The 23,680-nt window shown below is 37.7% G+C and overlaps 1 protein-coding gene across 1 annotated transcript; it reads left to right on the top strand.

The window, feature by feature from the left end:
• The first annotated feature begins 1,661 nt into the window (after positions 1 to 1,661).
• Positions 1,662 to 23,555, top strand: NUP107 (nucleoporin 107). Its single transcript, XM_041411236.1, has 28 exons — positions 1,662 to 1,774; positions 2,485 to 2,570; positions 3,554 to 3,643; positions 4,399 to 4,514; positions 5,360 to 5,495; positions 6,068 to 6,171; positions 6,662 to 6,789; positions 7,139 to 7,187; positions 8,403 to 8,474; positions 8,954 to 9,042; positions 9,804 to 9,882; positions 10,846 to 10,959; positions 11,854 to 11,944; positions 13,288 to 13,364; positions 13,888 to 13,947; positions 14,297 to 14,442; positions 14,552 to 14,600; positions 15,686 to 15,755; positions 16,193 to 16,311; positions 17,912 to 17,950; positions 18,370 to 18,520; positions 19,522 to 19,628; positions 20,551 to 20,653; positions 20,829 to 20,989; positions 21,181 to 21,306; positions 21,967 to 22,080; positions 22,363 to 22,530; positions 23,215 to 23,555. Exons 1-28 carry the CDS (start codon positions 1,662 to 1,664, stop codon positions 23,320 to 23,322), a joined length of 2,865 nt encoding a protein of 954 aa, XP_041267170.1. The 3' UTR covers positions 23,323 to 23,555.
• The last annotated feature ends 125 nt before the right edge of the window (positions 23,556 to 23,680 follow it).

Below are 23,680 nucleotides of genomic sequence, written 5' to 3'. Positions count from 1 at the left end.
TCTGCTTCTTGGAAGCATAAGATGCTTTCATGAGATTTTCAGGGGTTTTTTTCTTCATTTTTCCCCCCCTATTTCTGTCTTGGTAGCTAAATATTAAATGGGATGCCAGTCAAAAAGTACTGAAACACACCTCCAGGTTTTTATCCAGTTCCCCCTGGAGCCTCTAAGGTGTTTCCCCAGTCTGCACTTAGGAGAGGCTGTACATTCTAAGACAAATTCTCTTAAAGGCCCCAATCGTTCATATACTTTTACAGGTTTGTTGGGTTGGGGTTTTTTTTTGTTGTTTTGTTTTGTTTTGTTTTGTTTTGTTTTTCTTGAAGTATGCATCCTCCCCTCTTAATTTCTTTTCAGACTTATTTCCTTTGCTTTGTTCTCATCTGTCATCGCTTTGAATAAACTTGAGACAGCACACAAAGGAAGCATCTGCTCTGTCTTCATTACATTTCTCACTTGTTTACTCTCTGCCCTGAGGCAGGGCTAGCCTGAGGGTGTGAGCTATTAGCAAACGATTGAACCAGATACTGATTTGTGCATTACTCTGAATTTCCCACTGCACTAGAGACGACAACAGTACACTGTTTCAGTAGGCTATGTTGAGAGGTAGTCTATTAAGTATATAGTACTGAACTAGGATGTAATAATTCCTTAAACACTTTTAGTTTTCTATCCTCCTGAAGGTTGTTGCCTTTGCTTGTGCTTTCTTGATAGTCTTCAAGATAGAAGAGCAACCCTTTTTTGTTTGGTTTTGGTGGTTGGTTTTTTGGGGTGTTTTTAATCCAAAAGTACATTTCCTGAGTGATTAATCTACTCTCCATAGGTCTGCTTGCTTGTGTTTCTGCATACCCAGTGTTCATCAGTTTTCTTCTTGTGAAGCCTTCTGAAGTTGGGCTCTCTAGCAGCTTCAGTGAAACCCTGCGCTTGGGCATCATGGTATTTTATCAGTATCTCAATCAAGCTGGAGGACTTCAGCCCATGTCTTGCACTTCTGCTGCCTTTTGCAGCTCTTGTCAGGCGTATCCTTCTGTCTGATTTGCTTGAAGTACCCCATAGTAGCTGTAGCCCTAAAAATACCCAAGTACTTGCAAGTGTTTTTCAGAACTTTCCTGTCTACATGAAAAGATTCCGTTTGGAGACTTTTCCTTGTCCTAGAGTGCAACTAAACGAACCACGGTCAGTTGCACAGTTGTTTGTGCTTAGAAGGCAGTAACAATGTTATTCTGTGGGTAAAAAGTAGGCTGAATTCAACTAGGGAAGGAAAGGGAGAAGTAATTTCCTAATTCTGTCAAGTTTGTCCAGCCTTGAAGGGTTGAGCGATCCTGTGTGGTGCTTGCTTTACCCTTTAACGTTGGTGCCAGTAGACCGAGTTACACTGGGAGAAACGAGAAAGAAACAGACGCGCGTTTGCAGCTGGGTGAAAAAGTCGTCACTGCACAGGCCGGGACGGCGGCTGCTCCAGCCGAATGTAGGAAACACTTCGCGCGCCTCATTAGCCCTTTTCTGTGCGCCGAGATAACCGCAATAGCACCTGACACTTTTACACTACGGGGTTTTTTTTAAGCTGTGACCCTCAACGCGGATTGACAGCGGACAGCACCCTGCGGCCGCCCCCGCCGTTCCCGCTCGTTCCCCCGGGCCTGCCGGGCGCGGGGCGGGCGGGGCGCATGGGCAGTGCGGGCGGAAGGCGCCCGTGTCCTTCCGGGCCGAGGGCCGGCGTTGGCGGCGGCGGGAAGGCTGAGCCCGGGCCGAGCCGTGCCGGGGCAGCTGCCATGGACAGGTGAGGGTCGGCGGCGGCGGCGGCAGCCCCGGCCCGGGGCCGCGCCGGCCGTGAGACGCGCCCCGGCGGCGGGGAGCGGGCGCGCACAGTGCGGGCTGCGAAACGCAGCGGGCCCGCGGCGGCTCCTGAGCGTACCGGAGGGGTTTTGTCAGCCGGGAGCTTTAAGTCTGGCTGTTGCTTCTTGAGGATATCTTTGGATTAACCGAGAACCGTGAGCTGCCCGGGGGTCGCGGGGCCGGGCTTTGCCAGGCCTGCTGAGGCGTGGGCGTGCTCCACCGGGAGCGGCTCCTGTGCTCCGGTAACAGCGTGGGTGTTTCCCTTGGGCAGGACGAGTGAGCTGTCCCGGTCCGTGCTGAACGCGTTATCCGCAGGAAAAAATTGTGTCTTGAAATCATGCCGTTCTTTCGACTTAATTTTTCAGTTCAAAATTGGAATTTCCTGCTGTTGCATCTTTTACTAGCCTTCTGTTCTTTCGTTCTTTTTAACAGTAAAATGTTAGTTATGGTGTAGTAGGAACAAAGCTGGGTTTTCCCTGAGCTAATTAGCAGTGCTAGATTTCTGCAGAGGAAGCTGTACATAAGTAGTAAGATTGGAGATGACTTAACGCTTTCAGTTTCTTGGTTGTGGAGTTACTGTGGCATGCCAGTAAGATCTTGGATGTCCTGCCTGAATTCACTTGCTTGTTCTCTATTTGCGTTGCTGTTTTGTAGAAATGGTTTCGAAGACATGTCATCACCCCACGATCCTGACATGGTCAGACCTGGACGGAAGCAAGGCTCTCAGAAGAGAGTTTCTAGTATCCTTTTCCTAAAGAATTTTTGTCTTTAACTGCTGTGCTCACCAGGTGTGTATATTTTTAATACTGCTTTGATTTTCCTGGGTGTATGACCTCAGGTGGTTGTCCACCCAGAGCGCTATGTGAGCTGTAGCTGACTACATTTCTGAGCTTTTGGAAAAGAACAATAAATTTCCTTCATTATATCTTAACTTTATGGTTTTACGCTTATTTGCAGGTATTGTAGTATCAGAGTATTATGATGATCTTAGTTTTCCATCCACTGTCATAGCAAGAGTAGTGCACATACATAGATTTAAATTTCCATAGAAATTTCCTTCCCCTGCTTTTTTACCCTCCCCACCATGTAGTTTGACAGCTAAGGTAGTGGTATTTTCATGGTTGTGATAGCAAAGGAATCCAGTACATTTGCTTGTTCTTTTGGGTTTTGCATCTAAAATAAAGCTAGTGAGATATTTTCCCTGATTATATTGTGCCTAAGAATCAAGATGTTTCTGAATGCTAATAGCACAAGCTACTTAAACTTTTATACAATTACTTCTTAGTAAATCATACCTAGAGCACTGAACCTGGTTACTGATGGGAAGAAGAAAAGTAGAGCAACAGAGCACCTGGAACTGAGAGAGGGAACAATCTGAAATTGCATTCAGCCTCAGATTTTCTTGTTGTGGTTGATGTAGCATGAAGCAGCTCCTCATGGGGCAGACGGATTCTCTTTGACCTGGGCCGCTGTGAGGAGTCCCAGACCTGTTGTGTTCATATTGTGAACTTCATTTTGTGGTGTCCCTTTTAACCCTCCAGCTTTTAAGGTTCTGATGAAGCATTTTATGAAACTTCCTGTTTTACTCTGAAAGACAAGATGTGTAATTTTCATAACATTTGAGTTACAACCAAATATTTTTACTTTCCAAGTAGTCACATTCATTTAGAATAAATCCAAAAGTGTGTTGAGGAGAGTGTTTCTTAACTAGTTTATTAATCAGTTCTTACATCGCTGGATGACACTATTGGAAACATGACACCCAAAAGCCAGTTTCTGCCCCGAACTCCTAATTCATTACTTCACCAGCCAGGTAAGACTGCTTGCTTGTTTGCTTACTATTTAGTTAAAGGTTTTATGTGCTTGTACCTAATAATTAATAGCAATCCATAAGAATGACATGGATGTGCTGTAATCCAGTGAAGACCCACAAAGTTGGTTAGTGGGTTAGGTATCTGACATATGAGGAGAGACTGAGAGCTAGGACATAGGTGGGTGAAGAGCTGGGATTGTTTATCCTGGGAAAGAAGTTGGGGGATCTTGTAAATTTATATAAATGTTTGATGGGAAGGAGTAAAAAAAGAGACAATTTTTTCTTGGTGTCCTGAAAAGTCAAGAGGCAATAGGCACAACAGCATATACAAGGAATTCTGTTTAAACATTAAAAAAGACCCCTTTTTTTACTCTAATGGTAGTTGAATGCTAGAACTGGTTGCCCAGATAATCTATGGAGTCTCTGTCCTTGGAGATCTATAAAGCTGGACAAAGTCCTGAGCAGTCTTTTCTAGTTGACACACCTTTGGGCTGCCTTTTGCTTTAAGGATTTGGAGATCAATTTCCAAGAAAGAATGAGTGGAGATGTACTGCTCTTTATGCTCGTGTGTGTTTACAATGAGCTCTAGTAACTGAAGGTACATTGCCTATTTGGTGCATATATACAGTTTACTTTCAGGCTTCTGCACTTTATAAGTACTTCAGTCCCTGATAAAAAATTCTTTTGGAATTTCTGTGTCAAGCAGAGTAGCTTTAAATACTTTTTCTTTTCAGAAAAGCCTCTTTCTCTTTCAGGTACTACATTTCCTCGCAGCTCCATGAAGCCATCAGATATGTCTGCCATCCTGGGAACAGGAGGGAAATCTCCTCTCATTCTGCCAACTTCAGGACTTTTTGGCAATCTGTCAATGGTAAGATGGTTAGAGCATCTTTTTCTCTTTTGTCCCTGTGAAACATAAGATACTCCAAGTTCAGTGTTTCTGTGTTGTTTGCTCCAAAGACAAACTCTAAGTGATACAAGCTTGCTAGTACTGCTGTTGCTGTTTACTGTTGGTGTTAATTATTGCTGTGTTGTTCTTTGAGATGATGCAGTGAGGAATAATAGAGGTTCACAAGGACTTTCCAAATACACCATGTGTGTTAAGCTAGTCCTCATTGGTTTGTGACTACAAAAATCCTGACTGTGCTTGTTTACAAATTCTTCAAAGATAATTGTTTTATGTTAGCAAGTTAAAACTTCGGGATTTTTCTTATTTTAGCATTCTCCAGTGTTAGGATTCACTAGAGTGTTGAAGTTTAAACTTCAAAGAACAAACTTTTCTGATGACTTTCTAGATGACATTGATTATCTCCTATTGCAATGTCTTTGGAAAAACACTGATTGGAAAAGTTATCAGTAGGGAGCTCTGAAGTATCTTATCTCCATTTATTTTTAAATTAACTCAAAAGAAGTTAAGGTGTTTTTCTCCGTTATTCTTTCTCTGTTATTCTCCTTTTTAGCTGTTTTTGTGATTTGATACAGGCCATTTGTTTCTTCATAAATTTATCAGCTTCTGGGGCCTAGTTGGTCAGTGTGTATACAGAGCTCTCACTGTGTCCTGGGGTGACTAAATTTGCTGTAAACCAGGACACACTGGTAACTTTTTAAGGCATAGTTGCACCTTATCTAAAGGCAGTTATTTCATTATTAGTGTTTATATAACATTCATATAGAAGGTAAAAATTTATTTTCATTATGTTCTTGTTGTGCTTTCAGTTGGATGAAAGTAGCTGGACAATGGCACTCTCACCTCAGCAGAGAGGGATGTTTGTAAATGCAGACATGTCCAATATGACAGAAGATGTCACTGTGAGTGCTGTCTTGTTGCGTGAGGATGATCCTGGGGAAGCTGGTGAGACAATCTGAAGTTTTACTAATAATTCATCCCAGTTCTGATTTGTGGGGTGTAAATATATGTGTCCTTTTTAAAAATTTTCTGTATTATTTTGCTGGTATTTCTTAGTCAAAAACAATCTATTTTTAAAAGTTCAGAAAATTACTCTGTTCCAGTTTATTGGAGTTTTGGGAGTTTGTGCTGTCAATGGAAACTGTTCTGATGGAACAAATGTGGTGCTCTAGTGATGTGGGAAGCAAACTGGATTAGTTTTGTGGAGATACACAAATGACTTTGCTGTTGAAATTCTTGGAGGTGGCATGTTTACAGCAAAAGTTTTATAACTGACATAGCCCACAGCTTCTGTAGATCTTACTGTCGTAGCTGATAAATTCTTCTGACTTTGTTCAGAAGTAGATCATATCATATGTTCATATTGTTCAGAGATAGTTTATATCATCATTGTACTAATTTAAATTTGCAGAAACGACATGCCTTGTCATCAGAATGATGCTTTCATAGTCCAGTGGGAGCTTTTTTACCAAGTTGTGCCTCACTAATATGACTGTTTCTTCTTATATCTGTCCTAGCTACTATGAGCATGTACTCAGACTTTCTGCATTCCTTTCTGAAGCACACATCAACTACCATTTTTGATCTTGTGGATGAGTATGAAAATATATGTAACAGTCAGGTAAGTAGTTACTTGGTTTTTTATTTACTTTATTTTACATTCCCTTCCCCAAGCAGCATTGCTGTGAAGTCACAGTGCTTAACATATATGATTTAAATCTTCCTGCTTATAAGTTGCTGAACACTAGCATTGGGTAGCATCTCACTTTCCTCAAACACTGCTTTGGCACAGGAATACCCATGGTGTAGTTTGCTGAATACTAAAATTGTCATCTGGTTGCTGTTCCACTGAAAGCATCAAGTGGCAATAAACATTAGCAGATGTATAAATGTTTTTATTAATAAGATGGATTAAAATGTACTTATTTCTCTCATATGTAAATAAATGGAATCATCATATTGTTTTATAAATAAAATCATCATTTGAAGAGATGATAATCAAACCCATTTGTTGGAAACATTCAGGATAATAAAAAGATTGCTGTAATGGCTTAGAAAAAAAATACAAAAAAATGGGCAATATTAACTCTGTATAAATTTATTTCTCCCAGGTGAATATATTAGGGAAAATGGTTTCTCGGGCAACTCCTGGACAGCAGAAGTTTTCCAAAACTGCCAGTGTCTTGTGGCTTCTCAAGCAGGAGATGGTAACGTGGAGACTGCTGTCCTCACTTTATAGGTAATTCCTTTGAAAAGCACACTGCTACATTTTTGTACTGGAATGACTTTCTTGGACATATTTTTTAGATGTTTACAAATATGGAGTCAAGCAATTAAGCTTAGCTGTTTATTAAGTTGTTATTAAGTTTAAAAGCTGTTTATAGAAGTAGGTTTGGATATATATATGTCTATTCATTATCTATAACAAAAATGAAGGTTGTAAATAGGAGTGTTCTTATTACCTTTGCAACTTTTAGCATTTTTAAGAACATTTTTTGGAAAGGTTTTGAAACATTTATACGTAGGCATTTTGCTAAATTTTCTCAGCTTTTGTTGTAATCTTTATTGTTTTGCATTTTTATTTCTAGAGACAGAATACAGTCTGCACTGGAAGATGAAACTGCATTTGATATCACTGTAAGCATGGACTCCTGGCATTTTTTTAAGTGATAGAAGAAGCTAAATAAGCAAAATATAGGCTAAATGCTTGTATTTTACTTTTAGAATCTCGAAGTGGCAGTCACTCCAAATTCAAAAGTGAAAAATGAGACTGATTTTTATCAAGGCAATTACTAAATTATTTCATCTATTGTGAAAAGTAAATATAAATATTCAGTTCTAAAGAGAGATTGCTAGTGTAAAAATTATTGCAAGCTGTTCTTTTTTTTTGTTGCCTTAAATATCCTGAGTTGGAAGGGATGCACAAGGATCATTGAGTCCTACTCCTAGCTCTGCACAAGGCAACCCTAAATTCACTAGAAATAACTATTTATTTATTTTTAAAACCTGCATCAGTAGCTGTGACATTCCCATAGGTCAGAGATAATTTTGCTTTGCTTAAAAGAAGAACATGTGGTCTCAAGCTGTCTAGCCTTTGCAGTCCTGATTCTGATTTACCTGAAGAGAATTCCAGATTTTCTAGCATTCCTGTTAGAGCTGTAGTCATCTTGTCTGTGTCAATACAGTGCTTCCAGCCTTTGCTGCCGGAATGTGCTTAGGAAAACAAAACAATAAGTAAAGTGACTCTGCCTTTGTAAAATTTATGATTGTAGATCTTTCTTCTCAGTCATAAAATAGCTTCCTCTACAATTCCCACTGCTAAATTGTCAGTATTAAACACTGTTGTGCCAACAAAATACCCAGTTCCCTCCTACCTGTGTTTTTTAGGAAAACACATCTTCTGTTCTCTTTTTATTGCAAGTCTAATGAAAGCTAAATTAATGCAGGAGATCCAATAGTAGGATCAGGGCTCTGGGGTTGGTATTTTTTTGTTTCTCACACTTTTTGATGTTGAACATGTGTATGATGTTGAAAAGTTATTTTTTCTTTTAAATTAAGGTAGTAAATGGGATTTAAGATAATATGCAGGCAGTCAAGGAATCAATTTATTCTGTGGTCATATATTTGTGAATTATATTCTAATTCTCATTTTTATGGTTTTTAGTGTAACTGGATGTAAATGATCAAATAAAACAATGTATAAGGCATTTATTTTTTTTAAACAGAGGGAGAGGAAACACAGCATACTGAACTTGTAGCAAATTTCTGAATTAGTTTGTGTTTGAACTGATATTTCTGGTTCTGTGGAAATTTTATTTTCCATGAAGTAACAATCAGCTTTTTCTTAAATAGGCTTTAACTGCTAGTGAGAAAACTACTGTAGACAACTTGTTTCAGAAAGATTCACTTGTTCGACAAAGTCAGGTATGATGGAAAGTTTTTAATATGGGAATAAAAATAGATGAAATGTTCATAATACTAATGCTCTGTGCACTTTTGGGGGTTGTTTCTAATACTTTTTTTTAACATTCACTCAAGTGTCTATTAATTGTATGCATGAAAATGATGCTCCTTAGTTGCTGAAGATGAGAAAGATTTTTCAGGCTGTTCTGCAGAGGATGAAAGGCTGAGAGCTGTTCCCATTTGCAGCATCTGTTACTGTTGATGGTGACTGATAAGCTGTTAAGTAGCACTGTATTAAACTGCAGTATCCACTGAGAAACAGAGATGAAGTGCCAACCACCTTCATATTGCATACTTAAAATGCAAGTGGAATAGTCTTCTGGATCTGTCAGCCTTTTGGTTGCTGCTTAGATAACAGTGGATCCAGAGATGAGAGGAAGGTAGTAAAAGTATTATTTGTTACATGTTTGTTTTAAAAATGCAATTTAATTTTATTCCAGCTGGTGGTGGATTGGCTAGAGAGCATTGCTAAGGATGAAATTGGGGACTTTTCCGATAATATTGAGTTTTATGCAAAAACAGTATATTGGTGAGTTCAGACTTTCTTTGATTATATGCATTTTCCCATCAAGCATAAAATTTACAGTCACAGAATCACTCTTGAAAAGAAGTGGTCTTTTTAGGGTGTTCATTTCATTCACTTTTTTCCTTTGAGTTCTTACATGTAAAATTCAGTCGTCTTACCCATCCACTGTAGTAAATCTCACAATTCAGTTAATGCCTTTGGGGAGGCAAAGATAAAAGGAAAAACCATCAAACCATTGTAATTTAGTCTTACTCTGGCTTTAGTTTTTGCTTAAGTTTTTATCATTTTGTGTGACTGACCTTTCACCAGAAACCATTTTATCACCTTTATTATCACTGATGGCAGAATGGACCAAAGACTACCTTCCATGCTAGATGCCTGGAGTAAACTTGCTTTTAATGGCTGCTGAATACAGGCTTTCAGAATTATGTGTTTATCCTGAGTTAAATTTCTGTCCTATACTGACTTTATAGTAATTATAATGGGAAAATCTTATCCAGAAGTCAGTTAATAGTTGAATACGTGAATGATTGAAATAAGGGATGCTTTTGAAAGGAATCAAGTATGTGTGCATTAATTTTAATATTGTACTTGTGAAATGTTATGTTTTCACAACACTAGCAGAGTCCATTGATAAATCAGCCAAACCAAGTATCTGTTCTGTAAAGATACTCTATGTAACAAAATATGTCATTCAATATTTGTCTTACTAAAAGATGCTTGCTAAAAAGCCATTTTTCTGTAAAACATTTGACTGCTTTCAGGGATAACACACTACACACCCTGAAGCAGCGACAGTCAAGCACATACATGGGAAGTTCTCGTCCTCTGGTGACAGAGTTGGTAAGTGTTATATAAAAATTAGGCTTGGCTTCTAAATGGGCTAGAGAAATATGCTATCTTCACAGATTACCACCAATTCTTAGATAGCTGTGCTTTCTAAAAGTAGTTGTAGTATCTAAAAATTGCTACAGTAATTGTGAGGCAGAGCACCTCAAAAATTCTTTTCGGAATCACTGTGGACTTGTGTTTGTTTTCAGCAATCACTTCCATACTCCCACCCTCAAAGTACTTGTGATCTATTTGGTGAAGTAATGGCTTTGTTAAGACTAAAACAAACTCATGTTCCTAACCAGAAAAGTTTATAAAACTCTTTGGGGAGCACTTGCAGATAAGAGAATGCTGTCTTTATGCAGTAACCAGTACAATGAAACCAGGTCTAGTGCAGTACTTTGAGAGCTCTATATAAAAGCTAATAGGAGAGAAGTCAGGGAAAGAAAGGGGGGTTGTCCATTAGAACAAGGTGATGAGCTGCCTCAGTGACAGCAAAGCAGCCGTAGAAGATTAACTCCATTGGGGAGTGATCTGAGGTATTGATTTGCTTTAGAAAATCTCTTTGGATTACATAGAAGCAAGTGCAGCTGTTGTGAAAAACCTCAGATAGAAGCTGAAGGAGGAGAAAGTCTGGTAGGCAGATAGACAGAAGGGCAAAGGATGTTTGAAGGTGAGAAGAGCTGGAAGATAAGAAATTTGGGGCAAATAACAAGGCAGTGGAGTAAATTAATTGCATTGACTCTTTCTGATAGGAACAGTGAATAAAAGAAATCAGAGTCAAAACAGAAGTACCGTGCTCAATATTACATGGGTTGTACAGATTGTTGTGCCAACATGAAAAAGTGACTCCAAATTATAAAAGAGGGCAGGACATTAATGGAAGAGACATACATGTGTAGATGTGATGGCATCTATTGTGTAGATGTGATGACATCAGTTTTGTAGATTGAGTGATGACTTTTTTCCTTGCAGGATCCAGATGCTCCTATTCGACAGAAGCTGCCACTTGATGATTTGGACCAAGAAGACGATGCAAGGTTGTTGAAGTATCTCTTCACTCTCATCAGAGCAGGAATGACAGATGAGGTAGTGTAAGTTGTAATTAAGTAAACATAAGCATCTTACTGTTAAAGCAAATAAGCTGTGTACTAAAATGTCTGTTTAAATTTGGCTTGTAGTGATTCACTTTTCAATTTGTTGTCAATACTGACTGCCGAATTAGCATTTTAATCTAACTTGCTTCTAGTTAGGTAATTTTGGGTATAGAATAGGTGTTACAGAAAAAATGTAGTTTTGGGTGTTTGGGTTGTTTGACCGTATTTTTTCACTGTTGTGTTTCAATACTAAATACTGCCAGGCAAACACACAGAATGCTTTAAAGAGCTTCCTAATTGTGTCTCTAATCATCAATGGATTATCAGGTGTGTATACATAATGACATTTGAGTAATGGGGAGGAATGGGAATTTGAGATTCGTGCCAAAGACCTTAACTGAGGGCTGTGGGTACTTGCTCATATTCTGTTCCCATATGGTGCACATATATTCATTTTCTGATGGTATGGGAACACGAGCATACTGCTGCAGGGCAGTGTGAGTAGAGATTTGCAGTTGAGATTGGGAAGACTAAGTGAACTGGGAAATTAGATGACTGCATGAAGGCAACAATTTAACATCTAAGCAAAAGTGCTATGCTTTACACTAGACTTACCAGAATGATGCATAACAGCTGTTTAGCTAACAAAGATGAGGCTGTAGCACATTTCTTACATTGGTGTAAATACTGACTGAAAGTGGAAAAACCATGACATTTACTTTGAAATCTTTCAGTTGTTTTGAGTTTAAGATCCTCTGTGCTTATTTTTCATGTAGTAGAATCTCTACACAAATTAACTGTTTTAATAATATTCTCATTTTTAAAGAATAAGCTGGAGGTTTTCCTACCTTGAAGTGTGTTGCTGAGAAAATGCATTATTTTTCAGGCACAGCGCTTATGCAAACGATGTGGTCAGGCCTGGAGAGCTGCAACTTTGGAAGGCTGGAAATTGTATCATGATCCTAACATAAATGGAGGTATCTGCTCCAAAGTGCATTTGAGACAGATAAAAAAATACTAAGATCTCATAGTATCTGTTTGTGGCAAATAGAAATAGCTCTTTTATTTTCACCTGATGAGCCTTTTTTGATATCTGGAATATTTTACTATGGCTGTTGAACATGTAAAAACTAGTATGAAATTATTTTAGTTGGAAGTGAGTTAACTGTATCCATTTGCACATGTTAAAGCCACTTTCTTTTTTAAAGTCAGATTTAATCACTAGGAAGTAGATGTCTCAGAGTTCTGTACAGATCTTCTCCACCTCCATATAACATGGGTCTGTATTTTCTTAATATCTGGCTTATGCCACCTAGCACACATTTTGTGGCTTACAGACTCAAATTGGACTATATAGCCAGCTTCAGAAAGGTGTAGTAGGATTAGAGTTCAGCAAATGTAAATGCAGGAGAAGGAGATGCTTTTAAAATATTTGGAAATTGTAAAGTACCTTTCTCCTTGGTTCCTTGCTATGGTTCCCCATTTATAACACAGTACCTTGCTTCTCTCTGTGTCCAGTATATTTCAGGTTGTAGCAAGGAATTCAAGAATGAATCTAAGTGTTGTTTATAGCTGGGTGTGGAAAGTTTAATGCTTTCCTTATTTTCAAATCCTGATAGCCTGTTTAATACTTTCCTTCTTTTCAAATCCTGATAGCCTTTCATCTGCATGCCACACCACTGTCCTAGCTTTTTTTTGAGTCTGCCTGCCTAAGCTGTTGATTCACAGGTATAAATGCCCATGCAGATGCATGCAAAATAGCAGCACTGAAGCAGTGACATTTTAAAGAAGCTTTGATTAAGATATAAAAATTCTTTTTTTTTCCCCTTAACTTTGCTTTTTTTCAAAAGTAGACACAGTAGCTATGTTACAGCCAAAAGTATTATTTTTTTTGAAAGCTAGATAGCAGCCAAGTTTTTAAATTACTGTAACTTACAGATGCAAATTCACTAAACTAGCCAGAAAAGCCACCTTGCAGTCCAGTCAAAAACATCAGAATGCTTTAGGAAGAGTTCTAAAGGGATTGAAATTGGGCTATGAAACGAAAATAGACTTTTTCATTTTTTAGACATTACTGGATTATCTTTTCTTAATAACATTTTCTCTCTTTTTCCTTTTCCCATATTCTTTTGATGATTTGCTTTTTTTTTTTTTTTTTTTTTTTGGTGGGGGTTTTTTGGTTTGTTTGTTTCTTTCTTTTTGGGGGGGTTGATTTTTTTGGTTTTGCTTTTTTTTTTTTTTTTTTTTTTTGGTTTTTTTTGTTGTTTTTTTTGTGGTTTTTTTTTTTGGGGGGGGGGGTTTAATTATTGTTTGCATGTAGGAAAAGAGCTGGAGCCTGTTGAAGGCAATCCATACAGGTGCATTTGGAAAATAAGTTGTTGGCGCATGGCTGAAGAGGTAAGACAATGCTGCTATTTATTCTATTAATGCATAAATTTGAACTTTTCTGAGCTCTGAAATGGGATTTTAAGTTAACACACCCACTCTGTGTTTGCTGCTTAGAGGATTTGCAATTAATGCTTCTAAGAGGATTTCTGAAATATCATATTTATGCATTGTGAGAAATCTACATAATCTGCACCACTTTTTCAGGAAACGTCTGCCTTTTTTTCTGGTAGAAAGTAAAACCACTGACACTGACTTTCATCTTGACTTAATTGAATGGGAAAGAGAAAAAACATTGCTTTCTTTCCAGGTCAATGTAAATTTTTCAGTTAAGTTACAAGGGGATTCTAGTGAAGGGAGTGTCGCTTGCTATTCTTATTTTGGCTCCTTGTGTATCCTGTGATTTTCCAACTTTACTTGGAATCCATTAGATGGAACATTTTGCAGTGGATTAATCTCTAATAAAATGTAAAGTGGCCAGAAAACTTAAATGCTTTGTAATTTAAAGTTTGTGTGTTTTTACTGTTTATTTTAGGAGCAGTTTAATAGATATGAAAGAGCAATCTATGCAGCCCTGAGTGGAAATCTCAAACAGGTATGTCAAGCCCCCTAGTTAAACAGTGTTTGGTAGTTGTGCATTTCCTTTCTCATATGTGACAATGATATCATCAGAAATAATGTAGTTACTGGTTTCTGTACTTGTAAAGATCTAGTAAACAGAACAATAGCAAACATTGCTGCTTTAGTAGACATGGTCTTTGTAGTACTGACATGTCTTAATTAAATAGATGATAGACTTTTCAGTCAAGGAAGGGCTGCTGTTTGACATGGTTGCTTTACTGCTTTGGTGCCTGAAAATCTGATCATAAATTGTAGTTGCTCTGTTTGGGTTCTTGTGTTTCTCCATCTCTTGATAATTTTTACTCTGTTTTTTTCATATGTAGCTCCTTCCAGTTTGTGATACCTGGGAAGATACTGTTTGGGCATATTTCAGGGTCATGGTGGACACTCTAGTCGAGCAGGAAATACGAACCTCCGTAGTAACTGCAGAGGAGATGGAAGAGCTCCCTAGAGATTATTTAGAAACAAAGTAAGTTTCAAGTAAAATTATGCTGCTGCTACATTCAACAAAGCATCCTGTAATCAATCTGTGGAATATTCAAGGTAATTTTTTTTGTCTTTTCTCTCTTGCTTTGAAGCTGGACTTCAGAAAAAGTTTTTGAAGAACTTCAGGCAACAGACAAAAGGGTACGTAATAATTGTCATGTTTCTCCTCACTGCTTACCATTTTTAATTATTCACTGGGTTCTACTTTTTACTGCACTCTTTAGTAAAATGCTCAAATATGCACAATGACTAATTTATTTCATATTTTCTATCCCCAAAATGTGTGATTTCCAAATTCAAATAGATTTTTCTTCATGCTACTACCTCCTGACAGTGAAAGTGATACAGGTTTTGTGTTGCCCTGCCCTGTATCTGCCAAAGTAGCTGGGTGTGCTAGAGAAATAAATGGCTGTCAAATGTTGTCAGACACACAAAGCAAACAGACAAATCAACTATTCAACGCTTCAGTAAAATGTTCAAAATCAATTACATTCCATTTTCTTCATGGGGGACTTGTGTGCATATTTCAGAACAGTCCTTTTAAAATTTAAAAGCATATTTGCTTAGACTGTGATTCTTTGTTACTTTTAGCACCCAAAATGCTCAGTTCATGTAAGATGGGGATGTATAACTTACAGATTAATTTTGCAATGATTAAATTGAAACTACGTTTACTTTTATTTGATGGAATGGGCACATAGCTTTTATCATATTGCTAAGACAAAGACATGCAGTCAGCAACAGATGCACCCAGCTGTATTTGCCTCTGCAACATAGTGCAATCCTCACCATAAGGCAAATTTAGATTTGGATTGCATTTCATGCATTAATTCGTTGATTCCTCTGGGGAGAGGGTGGAATTTCTTCCTGAAGTAAATTTCACAGGCCTTTTCTTTAAGGATTTATACACATTGTTGCTTCTTCTGTGATTTTTGTAAATCTTATCTCCTCTTCAGAGCAAAAAGCCTTTGGTGTTGGATGTCTTCCATGAAAGTATTAACTGCACAGATCTATATTCCAGTTCTTTCTTTTAGTTTGTCAATGTTCTTGTAATTTGATACAGAGACAGCAAGTGCCTTTTCTCTTGCTCTTTATGAACAATACCCTTTGAAATAGGATAGCTTTTTTCCCCTGAGGAGCCTTTGCTTCATTTATAAGTTTGTTTTCTTCATACATTATGCTAGAATATTTATTCAAAGTTTGAATTTCCCTTTTTTTGTCTCCAGAGGGTTATAGAGGAGAATCAAGAGCACTATCATGTGATTCAGAAATTCATTATACTTGGAGATGTGGATGGTAAGCATTTCTCTTAAGTGATTTTTCTTTTATTGTCAACTGACTACATTATTTTGAGGAACCTTTCCAGAAACTTCTGTGTGAATAGATTTTTAGGAGTGCACAGTAGGCAAGCTCTGCATTAAAGCTATGCTCTAATCAAGACCTGTAGGGACAGTTTGACCTACAAGGTAGTTTTGAAAGAAGTAATGAAATAATGTAAAAGTGTCAGGATACATGCCAGACTGTAGCTATAACCTCTCCTGAGACATGATGGAATACATACAGTACATTTTCAAGCCAAACAGCTGCATCTTTCTGAAATCGTTGCTGTTCTGTTTTATTGGACTTCTGAGACTAAATGGCATTTGTTGAATAAATGCATAACTTGGAAATATTTCTTGGGTGTTTTTTTCTTCTTGGTATGGCTAATACAGACATTTCCTTGGTGGTTATAGGTTTGATGGATGAAGTCAGCAGGTGGCTTTCCAAGGACAGAAGTGTGCTCCCAGGACACCTTCTTCGTTTCATGACACATCTTATTCTGTTTTTCCGCACTTTGGGTATGCAGACTAAGGTCAGTTCACTTGTACTTGATTTACTGTTACAGCAATTTGCAGTAGCCAGTCTTGGAAGTAGAAATTCTTTTGTGCAAGTACATGGACAACATAGAATGATGGTAAGTTACTGCCAGGCTGAGGAGGAGCTGCATGCTTAAATAGTGTATTTGTTGATCTTGGGGCATAAAGGAGAAAAGAGCATCCTCCTCCCTTCCAGGTGAGCTTAAAAATTGGGTTTTGAGGATGGTGGATTTTACTCAGAAGCCCTTTGTTGAGAAGGTCCTGGGTCAAACTTCAGTGTTAGGCTTATTCATAGCAGCCAAGATAGCTTGAATATAACCTGTTCTTATAGACAGTTGCTGGAACGGTACCTGTTGCTGCTGTAGGCTCATAAATGCTTCTGCTTGAGGTAATTAGTGCCAGCTGAAACTTTCTTAGTATCTCCAAGTGTAGAGTAAGTATAGCCTACTACCTATTTGGCCTATTTATGCTAAATACACAGAGGGGTCACATAGCTGTAATTACTCATTTCTGACAATATCACCAGTAATTTGGGGCTCTCCTTTTCTACTGTATTAACATTTAGAAGCTGTTATTGTATCAAGTAAGTTTCTGGATGTAACCTGTTTTGGAGAAAACACAAATGCGTGTTTTCATTAGATTATTTAAATACAGCTCTCAGTTACTGTCTATTCATACTTCCAAACATTGCTTGAATTCCTTGTGGAAATTTGTTTTGAAGTCAATTAACAAGTACCTAAATAAGAGGAATGTGTGTGTTTATATGTATACATACTAATTTTTTAGCCAGACTCAAAATTTTATAGAGTGGGTGTTTAAGCTGAAGTGCAGTAGAATTAGCCATTAGCATATATTTGACAGAGGGGACAAAAACCGTGTAATTTCCTACATGAATTCCATTGTGGGAATTTGTAACAATTGATTCTGCCTTTACAGTTTTAGAGTAGATGAATGTATTGTGTGATTACTCAATCAACCCTCAGTAGACTTCATGGGGAAGAGGCAGAAGTGCAAGCTTCTATGATGTTTATTGTATATTGATTGTATAGAGCTCATATAGATACATGCGTAGATGAAGGTCTTCAATTTACACATATAAAATTAAAATGATAATTCCTGACAGCAACAAACACTTGAGTTTTGTCTAAAGCAGTTTCAGGTGCTCAGACTGTAGTGCTTGTTTAGTATAGGCTATTCCAGATGAGTCAGGTGATATTTATACCCTGTTACATTATCATTTTCTATAATAAAACAGGGCATGTAATACACTGCAGTAGTCATCTCTGTCCCTGACATTTTGTTTATTAATTAAAAAAATACAGTAAAATAGAAAGACTTAAAAATCCTGTAAAAAGTAACATTCCAAAGACTAAGTTGCTGAAAAAGAAAATCCTTGGAACACTAAACCTTTGAATAAGAAGACATGCTTTTTTAATCATGCTCCAAGAGAAACAGTTCTTCTAGTTGAGCCTGTTTGAAGCTGGAATAGGCAAATAACCTTGGGGCTGTTTTAATAGTGATAGCCTGTCAAGCAGCTTTTATTTTATTTTCCACATTATCTGATTTTAAATTGAATTTATATTTGTTTGCAATAAGGAGGAAGTTTCTGTTGAAGTCCTAAAGACCTACATTCAGGTAAGCTTTCAGAAATATTGTTTGTTTTCTCTGATGTGATTTAGATGTAGAGGAAGAAAGGCAGACTAAAGGTTACAGGATGGTAAGAGCAATGATGCAGCTAATGCTCTTTTCTCAAGAGATACATGGAAGCTTGCCTAATACACAAATTCTCTGTCAGCAGTTCTTAAATAAGAGACAATTTTATTGATCCTTGTTTAGAAGCTGAGTGGAATCTTCCTGTATCACAATAAATTAATCAGAAATTCGTTGCACGTTTTTGGGTGTACCCAGTACATGTTTTTACTTAAGTGTAAGCACTTAGGTGTTTACACTAAGGAATATAGTATACATATCTATTAAATATATTTATATATTAGTGGATATCTTCTGTATATTTGCTTCTTACCTATTTGTTTCGTTTGGTTCATACTGTGCAGCGGTTGGTGTCTGAGAAGCACACAGATTTAATAGCATTTTATGTCAGCCACCTGCCCCCAGAGCTCGCTGTGGCTCAGTACGCTTTATTTCTTGAAGATGTCACTGAGAGTGATCAACGCCACCACTGCCTTGAATTAGCAAAAGAAGCAGGTAAGAGACCCTGATGGTCCAGTTATCATTTTATATCTTGGGTTATTTTGTCTTTCATTAGTTTTTGCTCTAAAACCTAGCTATGAATACGACACTCTTTCCTTCCCCTATTTTTTTTTTCAGATAAATAAAATTAATTTGCTGATCACTCCTTCAAGTAGGTGTATAGGTGTGTTTTCATTAACCTGGAATTGTTTAAACTAAATATCACTGTTTCTGGGTTATGTCCAAACACACCAGGAACTAAATGTCAACTGCCTGTCTCAAATATATGTTCTGAAGATCAATATGATCATATTATTTCAGAGAACTAATTATAAAAATATATACCTTTTTGTGCATTTTGGAAGGTTATGAGTATCTTAAATTTTCTGTCCAATTTATAGTGCTTTTTCTTAGCCATGGTATGTTGCTTGCATTAATTGTAAACTTACTTCCAGGCCTGTACATGTAACTAGAAGGGGATTACAATGAAGCAGCACACTGTCCATTGTTGACAATGCCTCTTTGCTACTGAGAATACACAGAGAAGCAGGTTTCCTGCAGATTTCGTGTCGTAACTTAAGTCATTTTTCAGTCATTTTCTTTTAAACTCAGCTAAGGTTTCAAAAATAGCACATCCTGCTTAAGCATCTGTAAAAGAACTATTCTGAGCTTTTCCTGGTACATTCCTGTCAAATCATAGTCTTGCTGTCAGAATTGTAGGAATCAGTGATCTTAGCAGATATTTCTATATGCTGTCTTCAGCATAGATTGAAAAACTTCTTAGTTATCTTATTCTTGTATTTGATATTCTCTGTTATATCAAATCTTATTCTTGTAAAATACCTGCAATAAATGATGTAGCAGAAAAGGTTATAATTTATTCTGACAATGTGTGTTTGAACAAACTGATAAGAATTACCAGTAGTAAGGAATAAGATCAACAACTGGAGTCTGAAATTCAACATGTGTTAAGTTTGAATTCATGGTAGTTCTTACACAGCTCTCTTTTAACCCAGGTCTGGACGTTGCAACCATAACAAAAACGGTTGTTGAAAACATCCGCAAGAAGGATGCTGGGGAGTTCAGCCACCACGACCACATGCTAGACACAGGCACAACAGAGGTGAGTGCTCTGCACAGCAGATAGGCCAGTTTGCCACCAGCTACACAGTCTCTGACCATGCACGAGCCATCTTTTTCTTTCAACAATGGTGAAAATTGCCTTGAAAAACCCTATGAGGGAGATGCACTTTCCATGTGACCAAGAGAGGATATTGCACAAATCTGTAACTCTTCTCCTTGCTCTTTGGGTGTGTGCTTACCTGTATACAAACTTTAAGTGAAGATAGGGCCCTTGAAAGGACAGCAGCACCCTGTGTTGTAGCTTGGAGTGGGCTATTGCTGTAGCCTCTGCAGTTTATGAGGATTGGTACTTTGGATCTCAGATGTACCTTTTAAGATGCTGAAGTGGCATTTCTAGCTACAGCAGACACTGCTTTTGCTGACAGTTTCCTTGTCACTGCTGTTGAGCATTGGTTGGCCCCAACTCAGTGCTTTAGGGACAGCAAGGTAATGTTAATAGTCTCTATTCAAAGTACTGTCTAAAAAGCAACTGATCGTTTGCAAATTTGTGGTAATGTTTTTGCTATTCAGTACAAAGTTTAAGCACCCTGAGACAAAAAGGTTGGAAAGAGTTTCCAATAAGAGTTGGAAAACTGTGGTTGCAGGCTGATGGCGGCCCTGAGGACTATAGCAAGAGCTCCATAAAACATGTTGATACAGTGTATTTGTATTAAAATTTGAGGAAAATGCATCATAATCCCTAAAAAATGTTTAGAGATTATGCTTTGAATATCTTGGGAACACTTATAAATTAATTTTTTTAATTATTCCAGATGGCAGAGGTTTTCTAAACTTTGAATAAAGCGATCTTTGTTACGATCTTGTAATGCTTTCCAGACTTGTGTATGTCGCTGACCAGATCTAATATGTGTTGCATCAGCTGTGTGCTTGAAATGGTGATGAATCTCTGTTGGTTTTTACAGGCGGATCAGCTGAAAATAGACGTAATTGACTGGCTCGTATTCGATCCTGCACAGAGGGCAGAAGCACTTAAGCAAAGCAATGCAATCATGAGGAAGTTCTTGGGTACTAAGCTTCACAAATATTGTAGACTTATTTTTAAATGTTGGTTTTGTTCTCATTGGCTCTTGGCAGTACATTTGATATAACTTTGGATCTAGTCTATTAAAAAGCATGGGTTTGCCAGCTTAAGAAGGTATGGAAATTGCAAAGTTCTGATACCCAGTTCGCATTCTCATAGCATCCAAGAAACATGAAGCTGCAAAAGATGTGTTTGTGAAGATTCCCCAAGACTCTATAGCAGAAATATATAACCAGTGGGAAGAACAGGGCATGGATACTCCACTTCCAGCTGAAGATGACAATGCTATCCGGGAACACTTATGTATTCGTGCATATTTGGTGAGTTTCAAATATGCAATATTCCAAGTTATTGTTTAGAAATACTGGTGGCTTTGCCTTGGTAGTGAAACTTCAGCTTTGTCTATTTGATTTAACTTCTGATTCTTTGATTCATTAAACTTGTGCATGCAATGACATTCTGGTTATTAGATGAGTCAAAAATACCAAACACTGTTTCCAATGCAATCCAGGAAGCCCATGAAACCTTTAATGAATGGTTTAAACACATGAACTCAGCTCCACAGAAGCCATCTTTGTTACCACAAGCAAGTTTCACTGAAAAAGTGGCCCATGAACATAAAGAAAAGAAGTATGAGGTAGGTGGAAGTTCACCTTATTTGCTGTAAACTTTTATGCTCTTACTTTAGAGGCAGTCTAGTTCAATGAAAGAAAGTAGAAGACTGCTATTTCATATTATTTAAGCACTCTATTATAAATTATTTTTATGTTGAGAGAGTATGAGACAACAGAATAATGTAACTGCACAATAAATTCTGTTTTTTTAATGACTCAGCTTTACATAAAATATTGTAATAGTAAATATTACCATGCGTTCATTGTCAGTGTTATTAATAAATATGAGCACTTGATTTTGCTATTAATTCTATTAAGTATTATCACCTTTTGTTTTCTAAAAGATGCTGCAGTTTTGTTTTGACTGAAGTTCTTTTTGCAGGTCTGGTCAGTAAAAATATACCCTATTCAGTTAACATAAACATTTGTTTTATAAGCATGGCAGAAGAGGTTGTTTAAAATTATCTTCCTCTAGTGGCTTTGTTTCTAAACAATCTGTCTGACTCTCTGGACAGGGCATTAAGCAAGGATGGAAATAGCTGTTAGCATCAGGCTTTTAAGTTTTAGCCACTGACTGAAGATTCTAATTTGAATTGGGGCTGCGCTGCCTGTTGCAGTCTGTTTTAAAATAGCCTTGGAAATTATCCTGTTCTGCAGTAGTTTATTTTTTGTTTCTTTGCCAGATGGATTATGGCATTTGGAAAGGTCTCTTGGATGCTCTTACAGCTGATGTTAAGGAGAAAATGTACAATGTGTTGCTGTTTGTTGATGGAGGATGGATGGTTGACGTCAGAGAGGTAAATGAATTTTTATGTCATGACGCAGACCACAAAGCACAGACCACATGTAGTTGTACCTTTGTAACATTTAGTTTCATGTGTTCCTGTTCAGTTGGCTCTGGCCTTGCTGTGAGCATTTCTAGCCTGCTCCCTTAGTTACCATGCAGATCACATCTGACAGTCCACTCCAGGCTGCTTAGGCCAGTTTTCTGCCTCTCACAGTAACTAATGGCGTGGTTATGCTGCGTTGCCTGTTCAAGGTAGATTTCCACGATGCTAACGTGTTCTTTTGCTCTATAGGATGCCGAGGAGGACCCTGAGCGAGCACACCAGATGATCCTGCTGCGGAAGCTGTGCCTGCCAATGATGTGCTTTCTGCTGCACACGGTGCTGCACAGCACGGGGCAGCACCAGGAGTGCCTGCGCCTCGCTGACATGGTCGCCTCGGAGCGCCACAAGCTCTACACGGTGAGCTAGGCAGGGCTGCAACAGCCTGCCTTACACTGAAAGCTCTGTGGGTTGGTGTGGAAAAAGCTTCTATATAGAGAGGAAGACACCATATGTTCCTTAACATCATAAGTTTCTTGATCGCTTCCCATTCACTGCAGTAGTAAAAGGTTTCCTTGTGTTATGACTTAAGGAATCAAAGAGTTAACTTTGAAATATTGAGGATAATGACCAGTGTTCTGACAATCAGATGTGAGTAGTGCAGTTAATAGTTTTTGGATGGGGGCTATTGAATTTTAACTTCATGATCTTAATGGTCTTTACCAGCCTAAATGATTCTGTGATTCTAAGTTTAGCTGTAGAATTGTAATTGAGTTCTTTATTTCCATTACATTTCAAACACTACATAAGCAGGTTTTGCTTTAGAGTGTTTGGTTTAGCCATGATCATCTTTGCCTCCAAAAGCCTGAAAAGCAACCCCAAAATGAGACAGAGCTATCTTGAGCCTACGTTCAGGTTTTGGATGCTGCTTCTAACCTCCCGTGTTTTAATGTCCTTCTGAAATGCCTGATGATCACACTATCTTAAATGGCAATCAGTAATCAAATAGCAACTTAATTAACCACCACTTTTTTTGTATCAGTGCTATTCATTGCAAATAAATACAACTTTATGGTTTGGGTTTTTTTTATTATTTATTATCAGGTGTTTTCAAAAGAAGAACTCCGAAAGCTGCTACAGAAGCTGAGGGAATCTTCTCTGATACTTCTGGACCAGGATCTTGATCCTTTGGGATATGAAATTCAGTCATAAGTTTTCATGCAGATACTTTCAAAAACTTCTGAGCATGGACATTCTGATTATTAACAAAACAAACAAAAGACCCCAAAAGAATCATTACTTGGACAAAGTGTTCGCTTTGTGGGGTGAGAAACCCCAACCTTCAGATTTCAATTTAAACTTGAAAAAGTATGACCAACTTTAGAGATGTTATTTGTTACACGACATTTTTCATATTTTTTCCTAATAAAAGTGCTTGAAAAAGAGAAAATGTTTGTTCATTCTAATCTAAAATGTATCTAAAGTATAAATTTGGTGATTGTACGAACCTCCGTAATTTATTTGCTACCATGCCACAAAGACTGAAAGCATTACTTAGCAGTAAAATGTG

This window comes from Onychostruthus taczanowskii, unplaced genomic scaffold (assembly GCF_017590055.1).
Source record: "Onychostruthus taczanowskii isolate IOZ18803 unplaced genomic scaffold, ASM1759005v1 scaffold35, whole genome shotgun sequence".
Taxonomy (NCBI): Eukaryota; Metazoa; Chordata; class Aves; order Passeriformes; family Passeridae; genus Onychostruthus; species Onychostruthus taczanowskii.
This window is presented reverse-complemented; position numbering and strand designations above follow the sequence as displayed.

What these genes read in the sequence shown, in the direction of transcription:
- NUP107 (XM_041411236.1), top strand. Translation starts at nt 1,662, where the DNA reads ATGGGCAGTGCGGGCGGAAGGCGCCCGTGTCCTTCCGGGCCGAGGGCC. An exon ending in GGATGATCCTGGGGAAGCTG is followed by an intron (nt 5,496 to 6,067) that starts GTGAGACAATCT and finishes TATCTGTCCTAG; the next exon opens with CTACTATGAGCATGTACTCA. An exon ending in AGAGATTATTTAGAAACAAA is followed by an intron (nt 14,443 to 14,551) that starts GTAAGTTTCAAG and finishes CTTGCTTTGAAG; the next exon opens with CTGGACTTCAGAAAAAGTTT.